The sequence below is a fragment of the Dermacentor albipictus genome, chromosome 7 (genome assembly GCF_038994185.2).
Source record: "Dermacentor albipictus isolate Rhodes 1998 colony chromosome 7, USDA_Dalb.pri_finalv2, whole genome shotgun sequence".
Lineage (NCBI taxonomy): Eukaryota > Metazoa > Arthropoda > Arachnida > Ixodida > Ixodidae > Dermacentor > Dermacentor albipictus.
The window spans coordinates 70,896,786-70,918,298 of NC_091827.1; the positions used below are offsets into that span (position 1 = coordinate 70,896,786).

General features: G+C 45.4%; 1 protein-coding gene across 4 annotated transcripts in view; it reads right to left on the reverse strand.

Moving 5' to 3' along the window:
- Window positions 1–887: 887 nt before the first annotated feature.
- LOC135919723 (histone acetyltransferase KAT5-like) overlaps window positions 888–21,513 on the reverse strand; it is a 38,455-nt gene continuing 17,829 nt past the window's right edge. For all 4 annotated transcript variants that reach the window (XM_065453585.1, XM_065453584.1, XM_065453583.1 and 1 more), the window contains 6 exons: window positions 19,943–20,032; window positions 18,816–18,956; window positions 14,237–14,330; window positions 12,543–12,705; window positions 8,013–8,265; window positions 888–2,711 (listed from right to left, as the gene is read on the reverse strand). In XM_065453585.1, the coding sequence (XP_065309657.1) occupies window positions 8,052–8,265; window positions 12,543–12,705; window positions 14,237–14,330; window positions 18,816–18,956; window positions 19,943–20,032 (702 nt within the window). In that variant the 3' untranslated portion in view covers window positions 888–2,711; window positions 8,013–8,051. The remainder of the gene's footprint in view (window positions 2,712–8,012; window positions 8,266–12,542; window positions 12,706–14,236; window positions 14,331–18,815; window positions 18,957–19,942; window positions 20,033–21,513) is intronic.

Sequence of the window (21,513 nt, forward strand, 5' to 3'; positions counted from 1 at the left end):
ACAGATCGAGTTTGATTCGTGGAATTCGGCGGAATCGTAGCTGTCACTATTCGACAGATCCGAATAGCTGGTGCAGCTGGCATTGCCACCCAAAAGTCCAGCGCGATCCCTAATCAGCTGAGCGTCTGCTCTTCGCCCCTTTCGTTCTCCCCGCGGTCAAGACCGGTACGCCGTGCACGCCTTCTGCACTGGGATGCCTCCCGTGACGTCACAAGAGGTTCGCTCGGCTACTTGGTCAGGTTCCGGTTTCGTTTTTGGACTTTATGGCTTATTTAAAATTATTTCTCCATTTGCCGTACAATTCTACTTTCGGATGCGTGACAATGGGACCTCTGGAACATAAATTACCGTGACACGACCAAAAATGGTCACTGCTGCCCTTTAAGGCTTTCTGCCATAATGTTTACAAATATAGCACAAAGCAGGCACACCTTTATTGCAAAGCTGTTTTGGCAATGACACATAAGAACAAAAGCACTAGAACAAGCACTACAAGAAGAGAGACAGAGGGCCATTTTTGTATTTACACAAATTTATTAACCTAAGGGTCGCGCGCTGCTGCAGTTAATGCAAAAAAGAAAAAGAAAGAAAGGAGGCCACGTATATGTACAACATTTTACAATAAGTACCAACCCAGTGAGGGCGGTGATGCAGTGTAATGTATGTACAGAAATGGGAAGTCAATATAATTACAGAAGACGACAAATGTCTAATGAATATTTTTGGCTTTTTTTTAATGTTGTCCTGGACAGTGAAGAGAGTTCAATTCCTATGCTGTACACACACCACAGACCACCACACACTGAAACAGACTTCGAGCTTTTCTTTTTTTGTACACCAGGTACCATGGCAAAGGTGTTCCACTTAATAGAAGCTGAACCACCACATAATGACAACGAACAGCATGTCCTTTAATGGCTCAGAACCACAAAGCTGAACGTGGCACACAGATGACAGCTTCGCAAGCACTTTGAAGTTGCATCAATGAAAACCTGCATATCACACTTCATCGGGAAAGGGGACCCGTGGCAAAGGTGTTCCACTTAGCAGAAGCTGAACCACCACATAATGACAACGAACAGCATGTCCTTTAATGGCTCAGAACCACAGAGCTTAACGCGGCATACAGACAACAGCTTCGCAAGCACTTGGAAGTTGCATCAATGAAAACCTGCATATCACACTTCATCGAGAAAGGGGACATTGTACCACCATGAGACGGTGAAAGCCACAAGCTGATCAGCTAAACACCTGCTCTGTACAATGCAAACAAGACAAATGTTAATTTTCCTCTCTCTTTAGGACTCGCTAAAGCTGAACACACTCTGGCTTTCATTAAACGACCCAATCTCCCCACCTCTCCGGGGCATGGAGTAATCGAATCATTAGGCCATACATCGTTCTGTCAGTGAATTTTGAAGATACAATCATTGCTTACTGAGACTAAATAGCTACATACGAGCTCCTATGCGGCACTTCGCAAGAACCAAACAAAAAGAAAAGGGGTGGGGAGAGAAAATTTGGAGAAAGAGACTCAATACTATAATGAAAGGCCACAGGATCAAACTCTAAATCTTTGCTGCTTTTCATATGGTGGGGTTTTACAATGTAATTAAATAACATCCTAATGGCGATGAAAGACAAATGTGGTCTTGACAATGAGCAGTGACTCTCAGTCTGGCCGAGCGATGCAACGGAGGTCAGCTTGCACCACTCGCATGGAAACCAAAGGCACCATTTCCAGAGCCATCATTTAAACTCTTAAAAAAATGGTAATCACAGAGAACAGCAGGGCTCTAGAAACAAGGACGTGCTGAAATTGGTATATGCTTTTGTGTGAATGGCTTGTAGTTTTGTGAACCTAGCCATCAATCATTCTTACTAGAGATGACCGTGATTTTGTAGCGATGACTTGTCGGATGCTAATGCCTTCTCGCGCTTTTCACGTTCGTGAGTGGTCGCGTTCAACGCTACGCCCAGAGTGCGGTGTCGCTCTGGGCGCTCGAAAACGCGATAAGGCATTAGCACCGAAAAAGGCATCGGTACAGAATAGTGGCCTAGATTAATCAGGTGCTGGATTCGGAGAGCTGTCCATACCTGGCGGAGGGTTCAAAATTGGCCTCGAGAGAAAGTCGGTGGGATGACGGCCAAGGCACCAGGTAATCGCTAACCATGCTTAGCTGCTAATAGCACTGCGAACTTGACCCCGAGAACAATAAAAGTGAAGCTGCAGTATGACTGGCATTCAGCTGCTGAAGGGACGACACAAAAATGAATGCCAGAGTTGCAACTGCAACATTAACTATTGTGAACTTGTGTGTCTCCCACACACGTGGAAAACCGAATTCAACCCAACAACTCGTTACACAAGCACTGGTAATGATGCCATCAGTTTGATGCGAGATTCTCAGTTTTAAGGCTGACCCCTTTGCAAGCCATGCTTTTCAAGACAGAGAGAATGCGAAGTGTCCAGGGTATGTCGATAAAACAGGCACGCACGCACACACACACGGGCCCAATGACAGTGCTCACATTGTCACATGCCGGAGGGGATGAAGCACCGCCAGTTAATGCAGCACTACTGACGACGCAAACACCCCATTGCATTTTGTTGAAGATGCTGAAGGAGCAGACGAGCGAATGGCTTTGGCACCAACAGCATGCCACGTGAAGAGCACTCCGGTGCGTGATGGTGGACGAGGGCATTGTCACTGTAAAAGCAAAAGCGTACCGGCTGTTGGTTAACAGGCAAACAGCTGACACACTTGCCCATCGAAGTTTTGTAGTCTGAACAAAAGCAGGGAGAGTACATAGGGAATAGTGTTTGAAAACAACCGACCATCACGTGTCATCAGCGTTGTCACTATAAAGTCGAAACTGGCTACAACAAACAGGATTATGTGCTAGGAATATATTTTTTTTATCAGGCGATTTGATTCCAAGCTCACATACAATAAAGCTTCCAACTTTCATGATGTGTTCATTATGCATGTATTTTCTCCAATGACGAAAAGAAACAAGGATGGAGGACATTTAGTGAAAACAAAACTACATGTGCACCTCAGACCACCTTTAGCGTAACCATTTAGACAGTGCAGGACCTGATGCAATGCAGCCCCCATTCCCGACTCCTGTTCATGTTCATCTTCTGATAGAACTCAATGTACCGTATATACCGTAAAAACCGGAATATAGGTCGAACTTTTTTTCAAAAAACCATCGCGAAAAGTCGACCCTCGACTTATATACCGGACATTGGCGGAAAACTACGGAAGTCTTGCAACAATGGGCGGATGAAGTAAACAGCCGCCATCGCCATCAGCAGCAGCGCGGCGTGGCGACATTGTGGCACCGGTACTTTGCGTTTCCACTGTCGCAAAGTTATATTAATTAAACGCTGCATTTTCATTTCGTTTCAAAATGTGCGGAAGCCGACGTCAATTCACCGTCGCCTTCAAGAAAAAGGCGATTGAGTACGCGGAAGCCCACGGCAACCTGGCGGCACAGCGCGAACTTGGAGTATCCGAAAAGAGCATTCGGTAGTGACGGAGGCAAAACCAATGTATTACAACTTGCAGCAACCAAAAGAAAATGTCATTTCGTGGCCGGATCGCAGCGGACTGCATAACTGTAAGGCAAGGTTGCGGAGTCCGTCCGAGAGCTGCGTCTAAGATCGCTGCCTGTTGTGGAATGCATTCGTTTAAAAGCGGTAGAGATCGCACGCGCCTATGGACTGGGCAGCGAGAAGCACTCGTCATCCGACTCTGATCAAAGGTGTTGCTCTGATTCGGAGTAGCGCTTGCGGACTTCGTGCCCTTCTGTGTACTGTACACCCGACGAATTTTTGACAGTATCGCGCGACCGTCGACCCGCGTGTTTGTCAGCACCTTATCACGGCACGGAGCGGCGAAATAGCGAATGCGCGTATCTCGTTTGTTTCACTGCTCAGCGCCATTAATACGGTGTTGACAAGCACGCGGGTCGATGGTCGCGCGATACCGCTAAAAACTTGGCCAGGTGCACATGCGAGCAGCATTTAAATAAATACTGTCACCATTGTGCAACCCGCTGAGTCGCATTTGTTTATAGGTAAGGGTGTCATGTCTTTCGGCACTTTTGCCACTGAAAAAGATTTTTTTCATTTTTTGAATTCGTTAGTTGGGGGATCGACCTATATTCCGGTCCGACCTATAGTCCGGTTTTTACGGTAGTCATGTAATGGCCGCATCTGTCTAAAAGCCACACAAAGAAATTTGTAAAAAGAATATCCCTGCAAGAATAGATCTAAAAATTGCCCATGTATAAGCCACACCCATCATGTTTTAGAAGGTGGGCAGTGTTATCGGTTGTGTGGTGCGAGAATTCCAAAGCTTTTCTTGTTGTTGTTGTTGGCAGCAAAACAAGGCAGCCGTGCAGAGGTTTTAGCACCTCCAGGTAACAAAAGCACAGCCACCGAGATTTAGTGGCCACCTCTGAGGTGCTGCCGTTGCTGGTCTGAGGGGCGTCACCATTTATTCTAGCCAGCAGGTGACGCACTACGGCAATAGCCAAGAATAGTCAGAGCCAGTACAAGTGAATACTGTAGCTCAATAAAGGCAAATACCAGCAAAAATATTTAAGCAAAAAAAAAAAAATGTCTTTTTCTTCGTGTAATGGCCACACCCGTGGTTTTCACCCCAAATCTGAGGGAAAACAAAACCTGTGATCATTACACGAGTACCGTATTTACTTGCATAATGAACGCACTCGTATAATGAATGCAGCCCCTACATTTTCAATCAAGAAGTGTGTTTTTTTCTTCTTTTTCTTGCATAATGATTGCATCATGAACTTGCTGCCGTGAAGTAGGAGGCACACGGTACGATTCAGCATCTGATATAGCGTCTGGCAGGTGCGATTGTGTGTGACGTTGTGTCGGATACCGAATCGTACCACGTTTTCGCGATAGCGTTTATATGGATGCTCCAGGCACATTTTTGCTGCCGTCGCCAAGCACCGCATGGTGTAGGTGTGAGTTAAAGAGCACCGTGGGAATCCCACGATCGTGGCTCAATCTCTCGCGCCGTCTTTCGTCGCACAAAAGGCCCCGAGAGGGAGTGGAGGGAGGGGCGGCGGCGTTGTACTTATGGCAGCAACTGCGTATTGCCCAACCGCGCCTGAGGGGCGCCGACAATCGGAGCTCTATCTCCCGCATACAAGAGAGGAAAGCGGGAAGGAAACATGCCTTCTTCTGCCGCACGCATGGCGCCGGGAAGAGGAGGTCAGTGTTTTACTCCGACAGCAGCTGCGCACTAAGATCTGCGTTGGGGGCTGAGTCAATGGCGACTCATTCCTTTATGCGTGCTGCATACTCGCCGCTCAGTTTGCGTTGAAGCTAATGTTTGCAAGTTTATACGGCCAATAAAACTACTATCCTAACTTCATGTAGCTGTCTACACATTTGCTATTCGATCGATGGTTCACATTTCGGGCGAAACTGATGTTTTTTAGAGGTGGCCATGGTAATAAATAATTGCTCAAGATTTTGCCCCGCAAAATGAATGCACCCCCCAACTTTGCACATACTTTTGGGAAAAGAAGGGATCCATTATGCGGGTAAATACGGTACATACGGTGTACGCACACTAATAGTGCAGCTGTGAGAGATAAAATACCGGTTATAATGCGGTTGCCGAAAAATCCCACAGACAACGAGACAGGGAGCGCACTTCTCAACAAGGTGCGCTGGCCGAGGGGAGAGGGCGATTCGGAAGAGGAGATACAGAGCATGTGAACAAACAAGGAATGAAGGAGATAGAAAAAAAGAAAGTGGCGGCAGCGTGCTCGTTCAGTGGGAGCACGAGAGTTGCCTAGCTGACGGAGAAGCCGTTTGCTCCGGCTGCTTGCGGTATGGTATGCGCCAAAGCACCGACGCTGTCACTCTTTGGCTGCTCAGGTTGGGCGCAGAAATTAAACAGTTGGTGACTGATTTTTTTCAGACACAGATGGGGTGGCAGAAATGTCTCAATTATAGAGCAGGCCAGAAAAAAAAATTTCGACAGTAAAGTGAATTTGTTGTTTTTTTACAAATCCAGCCCCACGGGCAAAGTAGGTCGAGGCCGCATGTGCATTTCAGCTTCGTCCATCACGATGTGCGTTGTTGCAAAGTGCACATATCGCATGTGCGATGCTGTCAGTTTAAACTGGGCTCTGCAAATTCATCAGTTTGAAATGTTGTCCACATGCAATCTTTCACCATTCGTATCGATACATGTACATACAAGCTTTTGCTACATTCGTTCGCGGTAGTTGCCGGCCGATCGCCTGCGAGCCCCACGCTTCACGTGCGCTGCTGGTGCAGCCTTTGCACGTCACCTCGCACCGGATCTCTGCATATATTCGTCTACTGGTTACGAACACATATCAAGGGTGAGCATCCCATGACAGCATGCTCTCTAACACCCCGGCCTGCTAGGCCTAACTAGCGCCGTATCATCAGGGAGTCAGTAGCCAAAGTTGCAGTTTGGTGCAGAGTCAACAATATGCGTCGCAGTGGCTGTATAGCACTTGGAAGGTGAAAGAACCACTTCGTCAACAAAAGTGCGAGCACATCCTGGTCGCATGCCTCAAGTTTGAATACGCACGTGCACAGTCTTTGCCAAATGTTGTTTTGGTTATAGTGTGCTACCGCCAATAGCGCAAAAATTCTGGCACCTTACATTATAAGCGGTCTATGTTGTAGTAGGCAAATTACAATTTGCCTGTGCTTTAACTGTTTCACAATGTCACTAAGAAAGGCATTCTCAATGAGTAAGGCTACGTAGACCCGCTGCGGTCCATTTTTCTTCAATATTGACACAGTACTGCAAAGTACATCAACTGCACAAAGTGTTGATGCACTAGAGAGAGAGAGAGAAAAAAAACAATGCAAAAGCTGTCTTATTCATGCAAGTGACCTTTTGGAGCTTGCAGTAGAAGCCACATGCTGACATATCCAATGTCTGGTCTGTCATGAGGGAGCTTGGTAAGTTTCGAGAGTCCGAAATAGAGAATAATTCGCTTTATTCGAGTTTATTATATTTGGGTTTGACTGTACTGTGAATTACACTTCATGCAACAAACCGCTAACAGGACCACAATGCACTGCCTAGAAAAGCAAGACCTGTGTGCCTGTCAGGGTAGCTGCGTTTCTGGCAAATGATGTCTCGCAGATACGAGAACTATAGTGGACCTTGCTGACACATGCCTCCCTCGACAAATGCATGCCTCTATCTATCTCGTGCAAGGAATCAAGACACTGGCTCTCTGCTTTCGCACAATCACAATAAGCAAACAAAAAGAAATTTAACGTAGCGCAACATGCCTCAACATAACATGTAGCATAGAAAGGCGTTTGTGGTAGTCCACAATGGAACTGGTCTCTGCATTCAACTCTACGCTGCTGCATGCCGCGGTGTGGATGTAAAGCATCAATGAATACCAGGATACAAGCATCAGATTAAATAAAAATGCTTATTCTCTCCATCTCACTTGACCTGCTTGCATTACTAAGTATGATGATAGGTTAAGGCGCAGAACTGTTCATTAACATGTTTTTCATGGCAGCACTGTAAAAGAGCATAACAGGCAGGAAACATGTGTTACATGAATGTCCTGAGCACTATGTTCACATCGCAGGGACCAGGCTCTAGTAACATTACAAATGGGCAAAAATATTTGTGAAGAACATGTTAACCTGGTTTTACTTTACTCTTGTATGTGCAGTCGGCGTCAAAAGTTTACAGACTACTGGATCGGAGAACATTTCTGCAGCCTCGGCACACAAACTGGTGTCTGGATTTCCAGCCTCTACTAATATAATATCCGAACAACACAGCGTTGTATAGTTTTACTCCATGTCAGTCACAAACTGCTCGGAAATTCTGTTTTCTACGTTTTCACAGATCCCACAGTGAGTTAAATGTTGAAGGCAGCTGTACGGGCTTCACCTGCACGCCATCATTCATCCTTCGTCCACACAGACAGACACCCACCTCCTGCAGAGCGGGGCGTGCGGCCGAAGTCGCTGGCAGTCATTTGCCGCGCTTGGACCAGTCCTTGGGCGTCCAGTGCAGGCACTTGGGGTCGATCCGCAGGGGCCGCTTGAGGGCCGCCCGCTCATACGCCTCGATCACCTCCCGGGTCAGAGTGATGATGTACTGGCCCTTGTAGTAGTTGATCAGGTTCAGGTACTGTAGTGTTGATATCACGTCCTCCTTCTTGATGCTCGTCAACTCGCTCATTTCACTGCGCAGGGGAAACCGCAGCGGCAAGTCACTAAGCTGCACTGGTGCTGCTGGCAAAGCATGGGGCCGTATTTTCAGCTGGCTCTTTTCACGATCAAGCCGAGCGAGTTGGCGAGCGAAAGCAAATGCAAGGAAAGAAACGCCACACTTCCCATTGGCTCCCACTGGCATTATCTTTACCTCGATTATCTTTGCAGCCACTTGTGCACACAAAATTTGGTGAGGCAACATATTGGTATGATAAGTCAAAGCGGCTTCTCTATAATACAGCCACATTCGCAGAAATAGCAAATGCTAACGGCAACCAACTGTAATGCATACCTACCGACCCGTGAGCTTTACGATGTGGACAGACATAGCGAACACAACCCTGGCAGGGTGGAGGAGAAATATAGTTTCTTCTTTTTTTTTAAAGGTTCATCTGAACGCTAGCCTTATGTGGGACAAATATTCACTTTACTAATAGTAATGATTTACCTTTAGACACAGCCCACAGGTAGCAAGGAGCAAAACCTTTAACAGTGCAAACTGACAAGCAAATCACTGTTCTTAGATCACAGCAACCTTTCTGTTGCTAATTTCGCCTGCTTCGGGAACTTGTCTGAATAAAGTTGCTCATCAACATACGTCACCTGAAAATGCCTATTTTTCGCCTTCCTCAAGAAGATCTTCAAGCAATAACTGTCAAGCTAACAATGCCTGATTATGGTATTTACCTGTCTGCCCTTACACGTTCTTTTCTTTCACCAAAAAATTGAGCCGAAAATTGGCCGCGCGGTGCAATTGGATACAATACTACAACCACCCTTCCACGTGTTTGTATGCTTTGCTACACAACCCTACTGTACTGCGGCGAAGCTGACTTTAGAAAACCAGCCGCCATTGCGCAACACATATTAGGCCCTTGCCCATTTTTCATGCTAAAAAATCAGGTGTGCCTTGATCTCTGCTTAGTTTAGGAGTGTTAATGCCATTTCTACATTAGTTTCCTGCTTTAGATGCATAGAAAGTGGGTGCATGTACGATTTGGGAACATACTGCCCAATGAATCGACGGTGTGTTGTGGCATTTTTCTGCATCCTGCTTAATTTGACCCGCCAGGCAAGTCGATCGATTTTGGCAATCTCGCATCGGTAAAATTAACACAAGTTGACCTCGTGGTACAATGAAGGCCACTCTATAATGTGTATAGATCTACAGTGCAAAATCAGATTTAACACAGTGTATTCCAGAAAAGTCGATTTTTCACTCCGATAGGTTTTAATGTACCACAAACGTCACATTGCACGAACACGAAATAAGCAGCGAGGGCAGAGGAAAAGAGCAGAATGAACAACGAGCAAGAAACCTTAGATCATGTTGCACAGAACATGGTTCCGACATATTGCCGAGTATTGATACAATGCAAAGGACTTAACTGTACAGCATCCACAAGGGAATGTCGAAAATAATGTGCACCTGAGTCGGACATGGAGCTTCCCATCCAGCTTGTTTCGAGTGCACTAGTGAAGGTTCACTCTCAAATGTGGCGCAGCTGTGATATCTAGTCATGGCATCTTGACGTTGTAACTTTCTTTTACACTCCCGGTACTCAATTTCATACTTAGAAGGCTATGTTTCGTGAAGTTACACAAGTAGTGTGGTCATCAAACTCTCTCTCTACATGTTTATCAGTGCAGTTGTTTTGCAACGAACCTTTCTTTGCCTACTTTCCCAGGTTTGGCAAGGTTTCCTGTTGGGCCGGTCACTATCTCGGCAGATATACCTGTGGATATATACAGGTTGTTTCTAAAAAGTCTTTAAGTAATATTTAAAAATAGCCGTTTTGAAATAAAAGGATGGTTCCTTCGGAGACTTGCCATCAGTGGTGGCGACCATTAGGTGATGGATAATACATAGTAAATAATCACTATTCAACAGAAATTCATGATTTGTTTTGAATGTGAAGCCGCCACTCTTGACACCACGTTCTGCTTATGTCACCCAGCAGTGGGCAGCCAGGGAACTGCTACAGCGAGATGCATGGAGCAGCAGCCCACTGGCTGCCTACTTAGTTTAAGGGAAGACTTACCGTATTTACTCACATAATGAATGCACTCGCATATTGAATGCAGTCCCTACTTTTCCAATCGAGAAGTGCGGCTTTTCTTTTTCTCGCATAATGATCGTACCTTGAACTTGCTGCCATGAAGTAGGGGACACTCGGCACGATTCGGCGTCTGATATGGCATCCAGCGCCATGTCGGACGCTGAATCGTACATCTCCTACATTTATAACGACAGCAATTATATGGACACTACAGGCACATTTTTGCCGTCGTCATCGCCACCTGCCGCATGGTGTAGGTGCGAGTGAAAGCGTGCGAGGTAAGCCGACGATTGCGGCTCAATCTCACGCACCGTCTACCTAACTTCAAAGCGATCTGCTTCGGGAGCCCAGTCAATGGCTGCTCATACCTTTGTGCATGCTGAATTCTCGCTGCTCAGTTTGCGTTGAAGCGAACGTTTGCAAGTTTATACGGCCGATAAAACCACTATCCTTACTTCGTGTAGCTGTCCACACATTTGCTTTCACAATCGACGGTTCGCATTTCTGATGATTGACTTTTTTAGAAGTCGCCGCAGAAAAAAAAATCGCATAAAGTTTGAACCCGCAAAATGAACACAACCCCCCAACATTGTGCATATCTTTCAGGGAAAAAATGTGCATTCATTATGCGAGTAAATATGGTAGTTTAAGAGAAAATTGCATCAGAAGTGTCCACACACCTTTAGCGCAATTCTACCATTGAGCAGGGAGCACTGACGTTGCATACGCATAATCACCCTTTGTTTTCGTCGGCGAGGAAAACGGTGCCCATCAAATAGCGCTATGTGTTTGCGCGCACCCAGTCATGGAGAATCCGAGCTAAGACAGAGTGTAGGATTCGCCGCTGCAGCTGCTCTTGCTCAAGCGGCGTGGACCGTTTAGGCATCTCATGACATAACACGAATATGGTATTCTCTGCTACTTGTAGTTTGTACAAGTTTCGCAAGCCAGCAAAACCAGCGCAGCACTACACGATAACGAAAGTATGGAAACGTGAAAGTACGGGCGGTGCAGAGTCGAGCGAAAACGAAACCTTTCGACAGCCCGCATCATCGTCAAGGGTAACGTCAACAAGTTCTTTTCTCTAAAAATCCTGGACAAGTAGCCTTTCCTTCTGTCTTATATTCTCTTATAATGCAATGCTATGATCTTTCTATTACAAGTGGTTGAATAATCACGATAGAATTATAATGAGGAGTGCCATCGGGCTAGTACACAAATCTCCCCGGAGAGTCTCAAATCATGTCCTGCACGTACCTCAACTTTGCAATCAATAAAGCTCTGCTCTCAGTAATATTGACGCCTTAGACGTTCTCAAGCATTAATCAGTCACTTTAGCTCGACTTAATATTTGCCTTTAGTGTCCCTCTAACCATCTAACATCTGGCACACTACACCCGGTGACAAGCTAAGAATTCTGCAGAAGCTCTGGCCACCAAACAGCAGTGCACATTCTTTGTGTCCACCAACACTCTATAACATATTTCCTACGATATGCTGATATCAAAAGAAGTTCACCCCCACCATAACATCATGTAAATGAGCAAACTTAATTGGCTGGTGCACCTATACAAATTCCATGACTAGGACGGCAGTGAATGTTCTACTGCATTCTGAAGTTGTCGCCAATTACAGTGAGGCCATGTCATATGGTTGAAGGCACAATGGCACGTTCTGATCATCAGCAACTCATGCTTTTACTCAGCATCTTGCCAGCTGCTTTTGTGATGAAACTGATGAGAAATAGTGACACAGTAGATGCCTTGAATGGCACCACACCCTACAAGAGATATCATGTATAAAGGATGGCTATTTCCCACCCTTAGTCTCTTGCCTCTACTTCCTTTCCGGTCGGTCCACTCTTGATGCCTGGCCACTAGGCCCACTGCTGGCCTAATGTATGCTGTATGCTGACACAACATTCACTGCTAGTCACTACTTGGTGGTTCACAGTACGTCTGCATGCGGCATCGCTGATAACACAGGCGATTACCACGGGACAGATCTGCACGTATCGTGTTACCATCATGACTACAATGCATGTCAAGGTAGGGTGGATGTGGCACTGGCCAACGACGACATTGTGCAGTTATTGTAACACTGTGTGGAAGTAGTCTGATGGTGACCACAGTCTACTTCAAGCAATAGCAAAGACCTGAATCCATTCATTTTGCCAGGAGGAAACTCACTGAATTGTGATCTGTGGCTTCTCTCCTGCCTCATTGGGAGTCATATTGATCATGATCTCGAGGATGGTTTCGGACCAGTACGAGCGGTACGACAGCAGCCCCAGGTCCGAAAGTGGCTTCTCAGGGGAGCCCGTCTTGCCTTCAAACTTGGACAGTTCATAACCTGCGAAGGACATTTCCGGGAAGGCCACTGATTGCAACCACTAGTACAATCACCAAGTCCAACTGCTTAGTGCATTTTTACATGCCAAGGCGACACAGTGCTGCATGAGCAAAGTCATAGCGAAGGTCCCCAGGGTAATCTTTACCATTCTGAGTTCTAGAACACAAGCCTAAACTCAACACAATATCTGAGCATAGTTGGCAAGGCCAGGCATCTGAGTAGACAAGACACTTCTGCAATAGAATTGCAATGGAATCGCAACAGAATTCAGGAAATTTCGGACACATGTAGGCACGTCTTGCACCGCGTGATAACTCTGTAACAGAAGTTAGTTGTTAAAAATAGTCCCCCGCCCCCCCCAAAAAAGAACTAAACAATGTTTGTGTGTCAACAAGGTTGCCAAGGCCTGGGATCATATTTTCAACCTTGTGTTCAGCATCTGAACACCACAGCCAGTGAGCTTCGACATGGAAGATTTATTGAAGCAAAATGTAAAGCTTGTTAATCACAGAGAAACATTTTGATTGTTCATTTCGTTGAAGCAATTTGCTGGAGTGATCAGTCAAGAGGCAGCCTGCATTGTCACTACACCCTAGTCACAACCAGCATAGAAAATCCAATCAACTTTACTGGAAGAAAGTACTTCACATGATGCTTCAGGCATGAATGTGCACATAAAAAAGAGCAGCCTTTACGTCGTGTGTTAGTGGTAATTGATGGCAAAATACTAGAGAGATTTAGCTTGTCCACTTTTCGAGGATATATCAGGGTAACAGTAAACGTAGGTTGCAGTAGCAGCACTAGTAGTGACATCTTGCGATTATTTGACCAGCAACAACACACGAGGCACTTTTGTGTTGCACGGGTGTTCTCATCAAAGCAATATAAAGCAATGAGGAGTGCACGTCGATTGTGTCACGGCCAAGGCTTCACACCAGCGGATAAGTAGAATATGGATGGTTACTGTAATAATAGCTCCGTGCTTTGTCTGGTTAAGCTCTCCAGCACAAGGTGGAGCCACCAACACAGCTATGCGCACTTATTTATTTATTTATTTATTCAAAATACCTTACAGGCCCGAATAATGGGCATTGGGTAAGGGAAGCTTCAAAAAATTTGACGTAGTATAAAGAGCACACAATTATACAGAACATAAAGCGCTTTGTTAATAATAATACAAGGAAGAATCACGTTTACACAAACTCAGAAAAGAAAAGGCATACAAGAAGCAACGCAGACTAAAAGTTATTTAAAGTAAGAAATGAATGGTTTATGTCGTGACGGAATTGTTAGCTTCAGCTACCAGGATATCGGGAAGGTCGTTCCACAAGAAGATGACACGTGGAAGCACAGATGAGTTAAAAGCGTCTGTTTTACCATGCCCAGTAACCCAGCATGTCGTGAATAGTAATTGCACTTATGGCCAAGGTAAAACTCTCTAGTAACCTGGAATTCACTTTAAGGGTGAACCTCACTGAAACAAATAGGACTTTGAACCGGACGATGTAGAACAAGGAGATGCGACACTCACTGAACTCAATCAGCAGCTTGCCAAAGCCTTTCCTCTGGTAGGGTGGCAGTGTCAAGATGCAGGCTACATTGTAGTCCTCCGTTGACTCTTTTTCCTGCAGTCAAAAGGGCTGAGCTAAGAGAACACCTCACATATTACTCGATCACAAGATGCCCTTAACTGCACAGCGCAACCATCAACCTGCTTGTGAAGACCTGCATCCATACTGCTTTGCAAACGTGCAACATTACTTTTGTCAACTCGGCGGTGTCAGGAGTCGATTCCGTCATTATACAGAGGAACCCCTATTATTAACAACTTTCTTGGGACCTGGCAGAAATGTCGTATTATCCAACCAACAAAAATTTCACACAGTTCCACACAAAAGAATTGCAAGGAGTACTTTGCAGTACTCAGTATCCAAAAACTGTCAAAAAAGTAAATGCGAAAAGAATCATGCATTGCGGGTACCAATAAAGCTTTGCTGGAGCGATTTAGCATACTGTGTACCATGATCCGAGCCTGCTAGAATGCTAAAACGTTCCTGTATCATTCACAGACTTTTAAAAAAATTGGTCAATCATAGGCTTTCTTTGAGCCATGCAGCAAGAGCTGTCTGTCAATTGCAGCAACGTTCCTACCAGCAGGATTCGGAATCAACTTCTCATTAGAACAAGTCATCCTTGCTTGTCAAATGACCTAAAAAGTTTGTGCATATCTTCTTGTGTGCTGCTCAGTGCTCCAACGCCTTGTGGCCGATATGCCCCTTTGTTCTCTTGCCTTCTCCTCCGGCCCCGGTGACAGCTGACACAACGTATAGGATGTTAGTTTTGAAAGTGGCTTTCAGCCTGGAGAAAATCTGAGTCCATTCCCACTCCCGTGGAAATGGGCTAGCCCGAATAAAAGACCTACGAATCGCACCGCGATGAGTCATGCGTGCCGCTCCACAATGCACTTTCCAGGAAATGCAGAAGTGGCGTGCAGTGATTTTGTTAAATTTGAACTGTAATGTAAAGATCTGACCACTCAAGGAATCATAAAATGGCGTTCATAAAAAATCCTTGCCTACAAGACAAACACGGTGGCACAGCATCTCCCGCTCGACATCCCATGCCCAGCGTCACTCAGTGAAAAAGTCAAGATAAAGATAGAGAATGTGTTGGGACCGGGAAGCCTTTCGCATTCTTGAAGCAGAATGGTGATCTGCTCGTGCCAATAATGAACGGTCGCAGTTTGCACGAGCCATCTATATGCACAGCGAGCAAGACTAAAAACCCTGATAATTTTTTCTACGTGGCATGTACTGCCGTTAAGGTTCAGTTTCTTGTTCGACAGCATCTGACAAAGCAGTGCCATTTCAAATTTGCTGGCATTTAATATTTCAGACAACACGAGAACTTCACATATGGATGACCCATGCAAACTGCGGCCTTTCGTTATCTGCGAGAGCAGAACGTTACACTGCTTCAGCAACCCGAAAAGTTTCCTGATACACTACGCATTCAAAAAAAGCGTGGATGACAATCAATCTTTTCACTGAGCTAGGCATGGGATGCTCAAGTGGAGATGCTCAACTGGAGATGCTGCACACCGTCGGGTTTGTCTTTTTGCAGATGACAGCTTTCTTTGAACATTATTTTAGGACTCCATGACTGGCCTGAACGAATCGGACCTTAGCAGGCATTTGGACAGATCTTTACATCACTAAATTTAACAAAGCTGCCATTCAGACTTTGCCACGTCCACACTTCGCAGAAAGACCCCCCCTCCCTACTTCCCCTCGCAGAAGTGGCTTGCAAGGCTCATTGCTGTGTTATTTGAGGGTCCGCACTGAGCGCGTTTCATTCATTATCACATGGTTACACATGTTTGGGAATGGACTCGGACATTCTGCAAACTGAAAGACACTGTCGAAACTTTACAGCAGGTGTGTAGTGTTGGCAGTCACCGATGCAGGGGCTGGAGGGGAAGGGCCAAGAACGAAGGGACATACCAGCTGGGAGGCATTGGAAAGCTGAGTGGCATGCAAGAGATGCGTGGACTCTCTAGTGCGGCTGAGACGTAAGGACGACTGGTTCCGACAGGAAGACAATTTCAAAACCTGACAACGGTGCGCCTGGCTTGTTGGCCACGTGTGACGACCAACGACACATTTCTGTTGTTGTAACAGACACCGGGCGTGTGCATGCGCAATGCGCAGTAAAAGTGTGCCAATAGCGGCAGAGCACGTATCCGTACAGGTTAGCTTGCTTTCTCGGTGAGTAAATTTCCACTTCATCTTGAATAAAAAGGGAAACAAGCACTTCGCCATCTCAAGTCAGGCCAGCACGAACCTTTATAGCTAGCGTTGTCAGAGACCATTCTGCAGTGCAAGCGATTTGCAACATCTGTGAGCAAGAAATAAATGAGCTTTTGTGCATCCAACACAACCCTGAAGAAGTGAAATTCGATAGGTTCTCGCTTTTCACAATCTCTGGAAACTGTCTGAGACGTGCGGATATCTCAAATAAGCTTCAGATAGCCATATCTTATATTTCAATTATTAAGATATCGAACTACAGTCAAATCTCGATGAGACCGCCAAAAATAGTTCCTTATTCTGAAATGTCATTATAGTGAAAGCCCCAAAATTAATTATTCCACTCATCAATCCATCAGTTCATAAATTATCACCGTTTGAGCTATCCCCGAAAACGACGCTGTTGGCTGTCAGCCCATGCTGTCGCTATTTTCCATAGATTCTGCCACCACGCACCGCCGTATGGTAAGAGTGGCGCACGCAAAGCAGATGCCGGCACTGAGAAAACTACTGACAAAAAGGAAGCTCTGTGTCGCCTCCAAAGCACAATGTTTCTTGTTTGTTTCTTTCTTTCTTTTCACATTCCTTGCCGTGGACATCGTAACTGTCTCACTCAAGGCAGACACCTGAAATATTCCAAAGCGCAAGTGTGCGTAAATGACACCATCCGGAAAGTGCAAAGTGCAACCGTGTGGCATCCCTACGAGTATGGAGGTTACATATCTCCGCACGCTTAGCTAGTACGGCCACAGAAAGAAGTGAAAAAGAAAGAAGCATGCACAGAAAGAAGGGCAATAGAAGGAAGAGACGTGCCTCCGTTGCTAGGTGACACTTGCTTGGGCGGAGCATGAACTCGCAAAAACCAATGCGGCGTCGCCCCCGCAATAGGTAAGAAAAATCATCTCCTGCGTTTTTTTACTGAGCGCCATCTCAGGTTTTCCAAAACCGTACACCGCTTTCTGCGCTTTGTTATCTGCTAGCCTACTGTTTCGGCTGCCGTGAAGGATACGCAGAATAAGAATCTCCAGATTTCGAAATTAGTTTGTAGTACTGAGACATTGTTAACATGACACGGAAACTGAATAATGATCATCATTCTGAAAAGTTTAGTATCCTGAAGTTTGTAGAAGTGAAATATTTTTACATTGAAACCACAAGAAGTCAGCAGGGGATTTCTGAAAAGTTCGTTAATCTGTAAAGTTTGTTAATGTGGTGCTCGCAGTAATGAGGTTTCTCTGTACTCCGCAATCCCCTTTGGGTTTGCTTTTTCGAGATCGATTGTACAGTGAAAGCTCGTTAATTCGAACTTCAATAATTCGAATTTATGGATAATTCGAGCTGTACGATTTGGTCCGGCCAAGCTCCACAGAAGTCTATGTATAAAAAAGTCCGTTAATTTGAACGCGAGAAGGTTCCCTCACGGATAATTCGAACTACGCTCGCCTGGCACATAGCCAGAGATACGCGCCTACTGCCTACACACAAGGTTGCATTGCCTCCTAAACGGAGAGAACGGCGAGAGAAGGCAAAATCGGAAAGAAATCTAACCGACGCGGGGTCAGCCAGAAGGCAGCGGCGGCTGCCGCCTCTCCGTTCTACGTAACCTCCGAGACTTCTTGCTCGTTGCGAATCTCGGAGGCTTTGCAAATCTTGTACAGCTGCTAATGCTGTGCGGAAATGGCACGGCAAACGCCAAAACACAGCGAATCAAGTACGTCGCAGCTGCGCTTGCAATCAAGAACCAACGAATCAGGGCCTTCGCCACCTTCACATGTTCGGCGTCTTTGTCTCGGCAGTCTTCATCGGTTGTGTACCTCTGTTTTCAGCTTAGGAGGTATCGGCCGTCGCGATTCATTGTGATGGTGTTAAGCCTCGGCTAACGTTCGTTTCGGTGGACATCGGTGGTGTGGCACAGTCGGACCCAGAGCTTCGACTTGAAGATGGCGTGTGCCCACGGCACACGCCATCACTTTCTGACACGCCAAATTTCTGACATTCCCTACTGCTTCCAAATCGCAGTGTACTGTTGCTCTCCTTTACTTTCGTTAGTTCGAACTTTCGTTAATTCGAACTGAAGCGGCTTCCCCTTGCGGTTCGAATTAACGAGCTTTTACTGTATACCGCTATACTTTTACATAGAATTTTCAAGGGGATTTTTCAATTGTTTGATTGAGAGAACAGCTTAGTATACCCGAGTTTTACGTATATGGGAACAACTGTACATCTGCTAGAAAGGCGTAAATGTAGTAGCCAAAGGGCATTCACAGCAAAACGGCCAAAACGAGAGCAACAGGGGCGCACCTTTGAGAAATAGCCGACGAGATGGTAGCCACGACTGTCGACCTCGGTCATGACATAAAAGAGGAATGGGTCCGTGTCATAGTACAGCGTCTTGTGATCGAGGAAACACTTGGCCAGCAGACAGAGGTTCTGTGCATACATCTGCAACAAAGATGACGGGCACGTGGGATTAGCTCCAAGCACAACAAGGTGTGAACACAGCCATAGGCGTGGGTGGGGTGCAAGGGTGCCTGCAAGGGACTGGGGCTAGCCTGCTAACCAATACCTTCTCCCTCACACCTTGGCACCTTTCCCTGGCTTTACGTTTGCTCCATGGTAGCGAACTGCAAAGTTTCCAAAGCTGTCAAATGCTGGCTTTCAAAAATATTTAATAAGATATAAAGGAGTTGGAAACTTGAACTTATTGTTCTGGCCTTTAACTATCTACATAACACTGCCCCAAATTACCTGTCTTTCATAGACATACAGTAGGCTTTCGTAGAAATACAGTAGGCCTTCAGAATGTGGGGGTGAAAGGGGGGTGGGGGAGTGTTGTACAAGATGGAGGGGCATTGGCCCTTTTGACAGCCAAGGACATCAAGGCTGCCTCTCTTGTTACTGGTGTAATATGAAAGGAAAATGGAGGATATAATAAACCTAGACAAATAGGAGATTGATACAGCAACACCAACAACACATGGATGTCAGCCCTTGAGCACACACATAGATGCAAGCAGCACCAACTCAGGACAGGAAGTAAAGTTTTGGCAAGTAAGTAGGTGTATCAAGAACTTGGTTGGTCATACCTCAAACGTCATTTTTCTGAAAAAGGCTACAGGAAGTTGTGTAATCCCCAGTCAGCAACAAAGCATGAAATTTGTGCAAAATCTAGCTCTCAGCCCATCTTTGAAACAACCTTTTTATCCCCCCGTGTACTAGTAAGAATACAGCTTACATACCACTGCACACGTTTCCCTAATGATACAACACGACAAAAAAAAACTGGCAATTCTGACAGGCATTGGTGTAGGCACTGAAAAGGATTTGCAATCTTGCATAAAATAATGTGAAGCAGCTCCGACACATATTCACTTCCACAAGCAAAACGATAGAGAGACTGCAAGGTTGGAAATACTAGACACACAAACCTTGTTCTTGCGGCCGTCTATCTCAAAGAAAGAGTAGTTTCCCTTGCGGTAGATCTCGTTTCCCGGCGGATGCTTGAGCGTGCATTTGGCCTGAGCAAGAAAGACAGAATATATGCAGGGTGAGATTAGGCTGCCACCGATAAAGTAGAAAGTACCATTGCACTGGTGTAAGAAGGGCAGTTGCCCTTTCCTTTCTATTTTCCCACTATCTGGACGTGGTGCAGCCTTCACATAGGAGCGGGCCATTTCGGTCCAATTTTTCCAGCTCACATAATCCCCACGATACCTTTGCACTAAAGAGCCAATGTTGTTGTTTCAATTACACAATTGTTAGTTCACGCATGCACATACTTTGTGCCCGTCTAGTCATCACCACTATAATTGTTGCCTCTGCTCAGGCTTAGTTCAGCAGCGCATTCATGGGTACAGCCATCCTCTCGTGCCATCCATGGTGTTAGTATGTCTGTGACTTTAAAGCTTTTCACAATGTCTGAAAATGCCGCACACCATTAGCTTAGAATCAAGGAACAAATAAGCTGCCAGAAACACTCTTTTATGTGTTTTTTTTTTAGTTTCTTTTTAATTTTGAGCTGCCAATTTAGGGGTGTGACTCATATGAGTGCAGCCCTTACTCAAGTGTATACGGTAGTTGCGTTTCAAGAGCAGTTGAAACAACAGCTTTTGAAGACACAATTGCTGCCAAGTGCATTATGTGCTTGCAAAGTTAAATTACGGAGCCTGAAACTGCTATTTGATGTCACTGGGGAAGGAAGGCAGCAGTGTCCTCATTCTTGGCCACGGTAATGCTAAAAGATCAAAATTGCCTTTGCAACAAGGTCAAAGCTAAACAAGCTAAACACGGTTCAAGAACAATGAAGCCAAAAGTGCAGATGGAAGCTTTAATTCTACTTCGTTTAGTACGCTAGTTTGAAGTTGCTACTCACAAAACTATAATTTGCCAAATAGTGCCATCACAACACAGAGCTTGCATGCGTAACAAGACTAGAGCCTCCTCTGGAAACAAAGGCATTAATTTTATTTTATTTTTTTAAGGGGGAGGGGGAAATGTCTCCAGGTCGAGGCCCAAGAACTATATTCTTAGTGAAAAGTCAATAAATGATGATGAATTAGGAATTTTGTCAACTTTTCTTGTTGCTAGATGTGTACCGTAGTTTTTAAACTATAGCTTTAAATTACCTCCAGTGCTGTGAATCAACAGTCAGAGGGTACGTTCCAATTCTGGACAACAATAGGGACAGTGGACAATGGCAGTCTACATGGACAGCTAAGAAAACAGCTACGAGCCCAAAGTAAAGGAACGCATTATGAGGATGTCTCTGCAACTGATGCCACCTCGCGTTGACTGATAAAAGCTGCGAGAAGCACATATGAACACTATTTTGTAACTTTTTTCATGTGTGAACATATGAAAAACCAAACGTGGCTTATACGAAGTAGATAAGAGTGCGACTACATTTTATTGTGTGCAGATCTTTCCACCGAGTTTCTAAGCATTCTGCTCAGCCACCATATTGTTCGAAAATAAATGTGGCCTGCATTGTTTCATACTT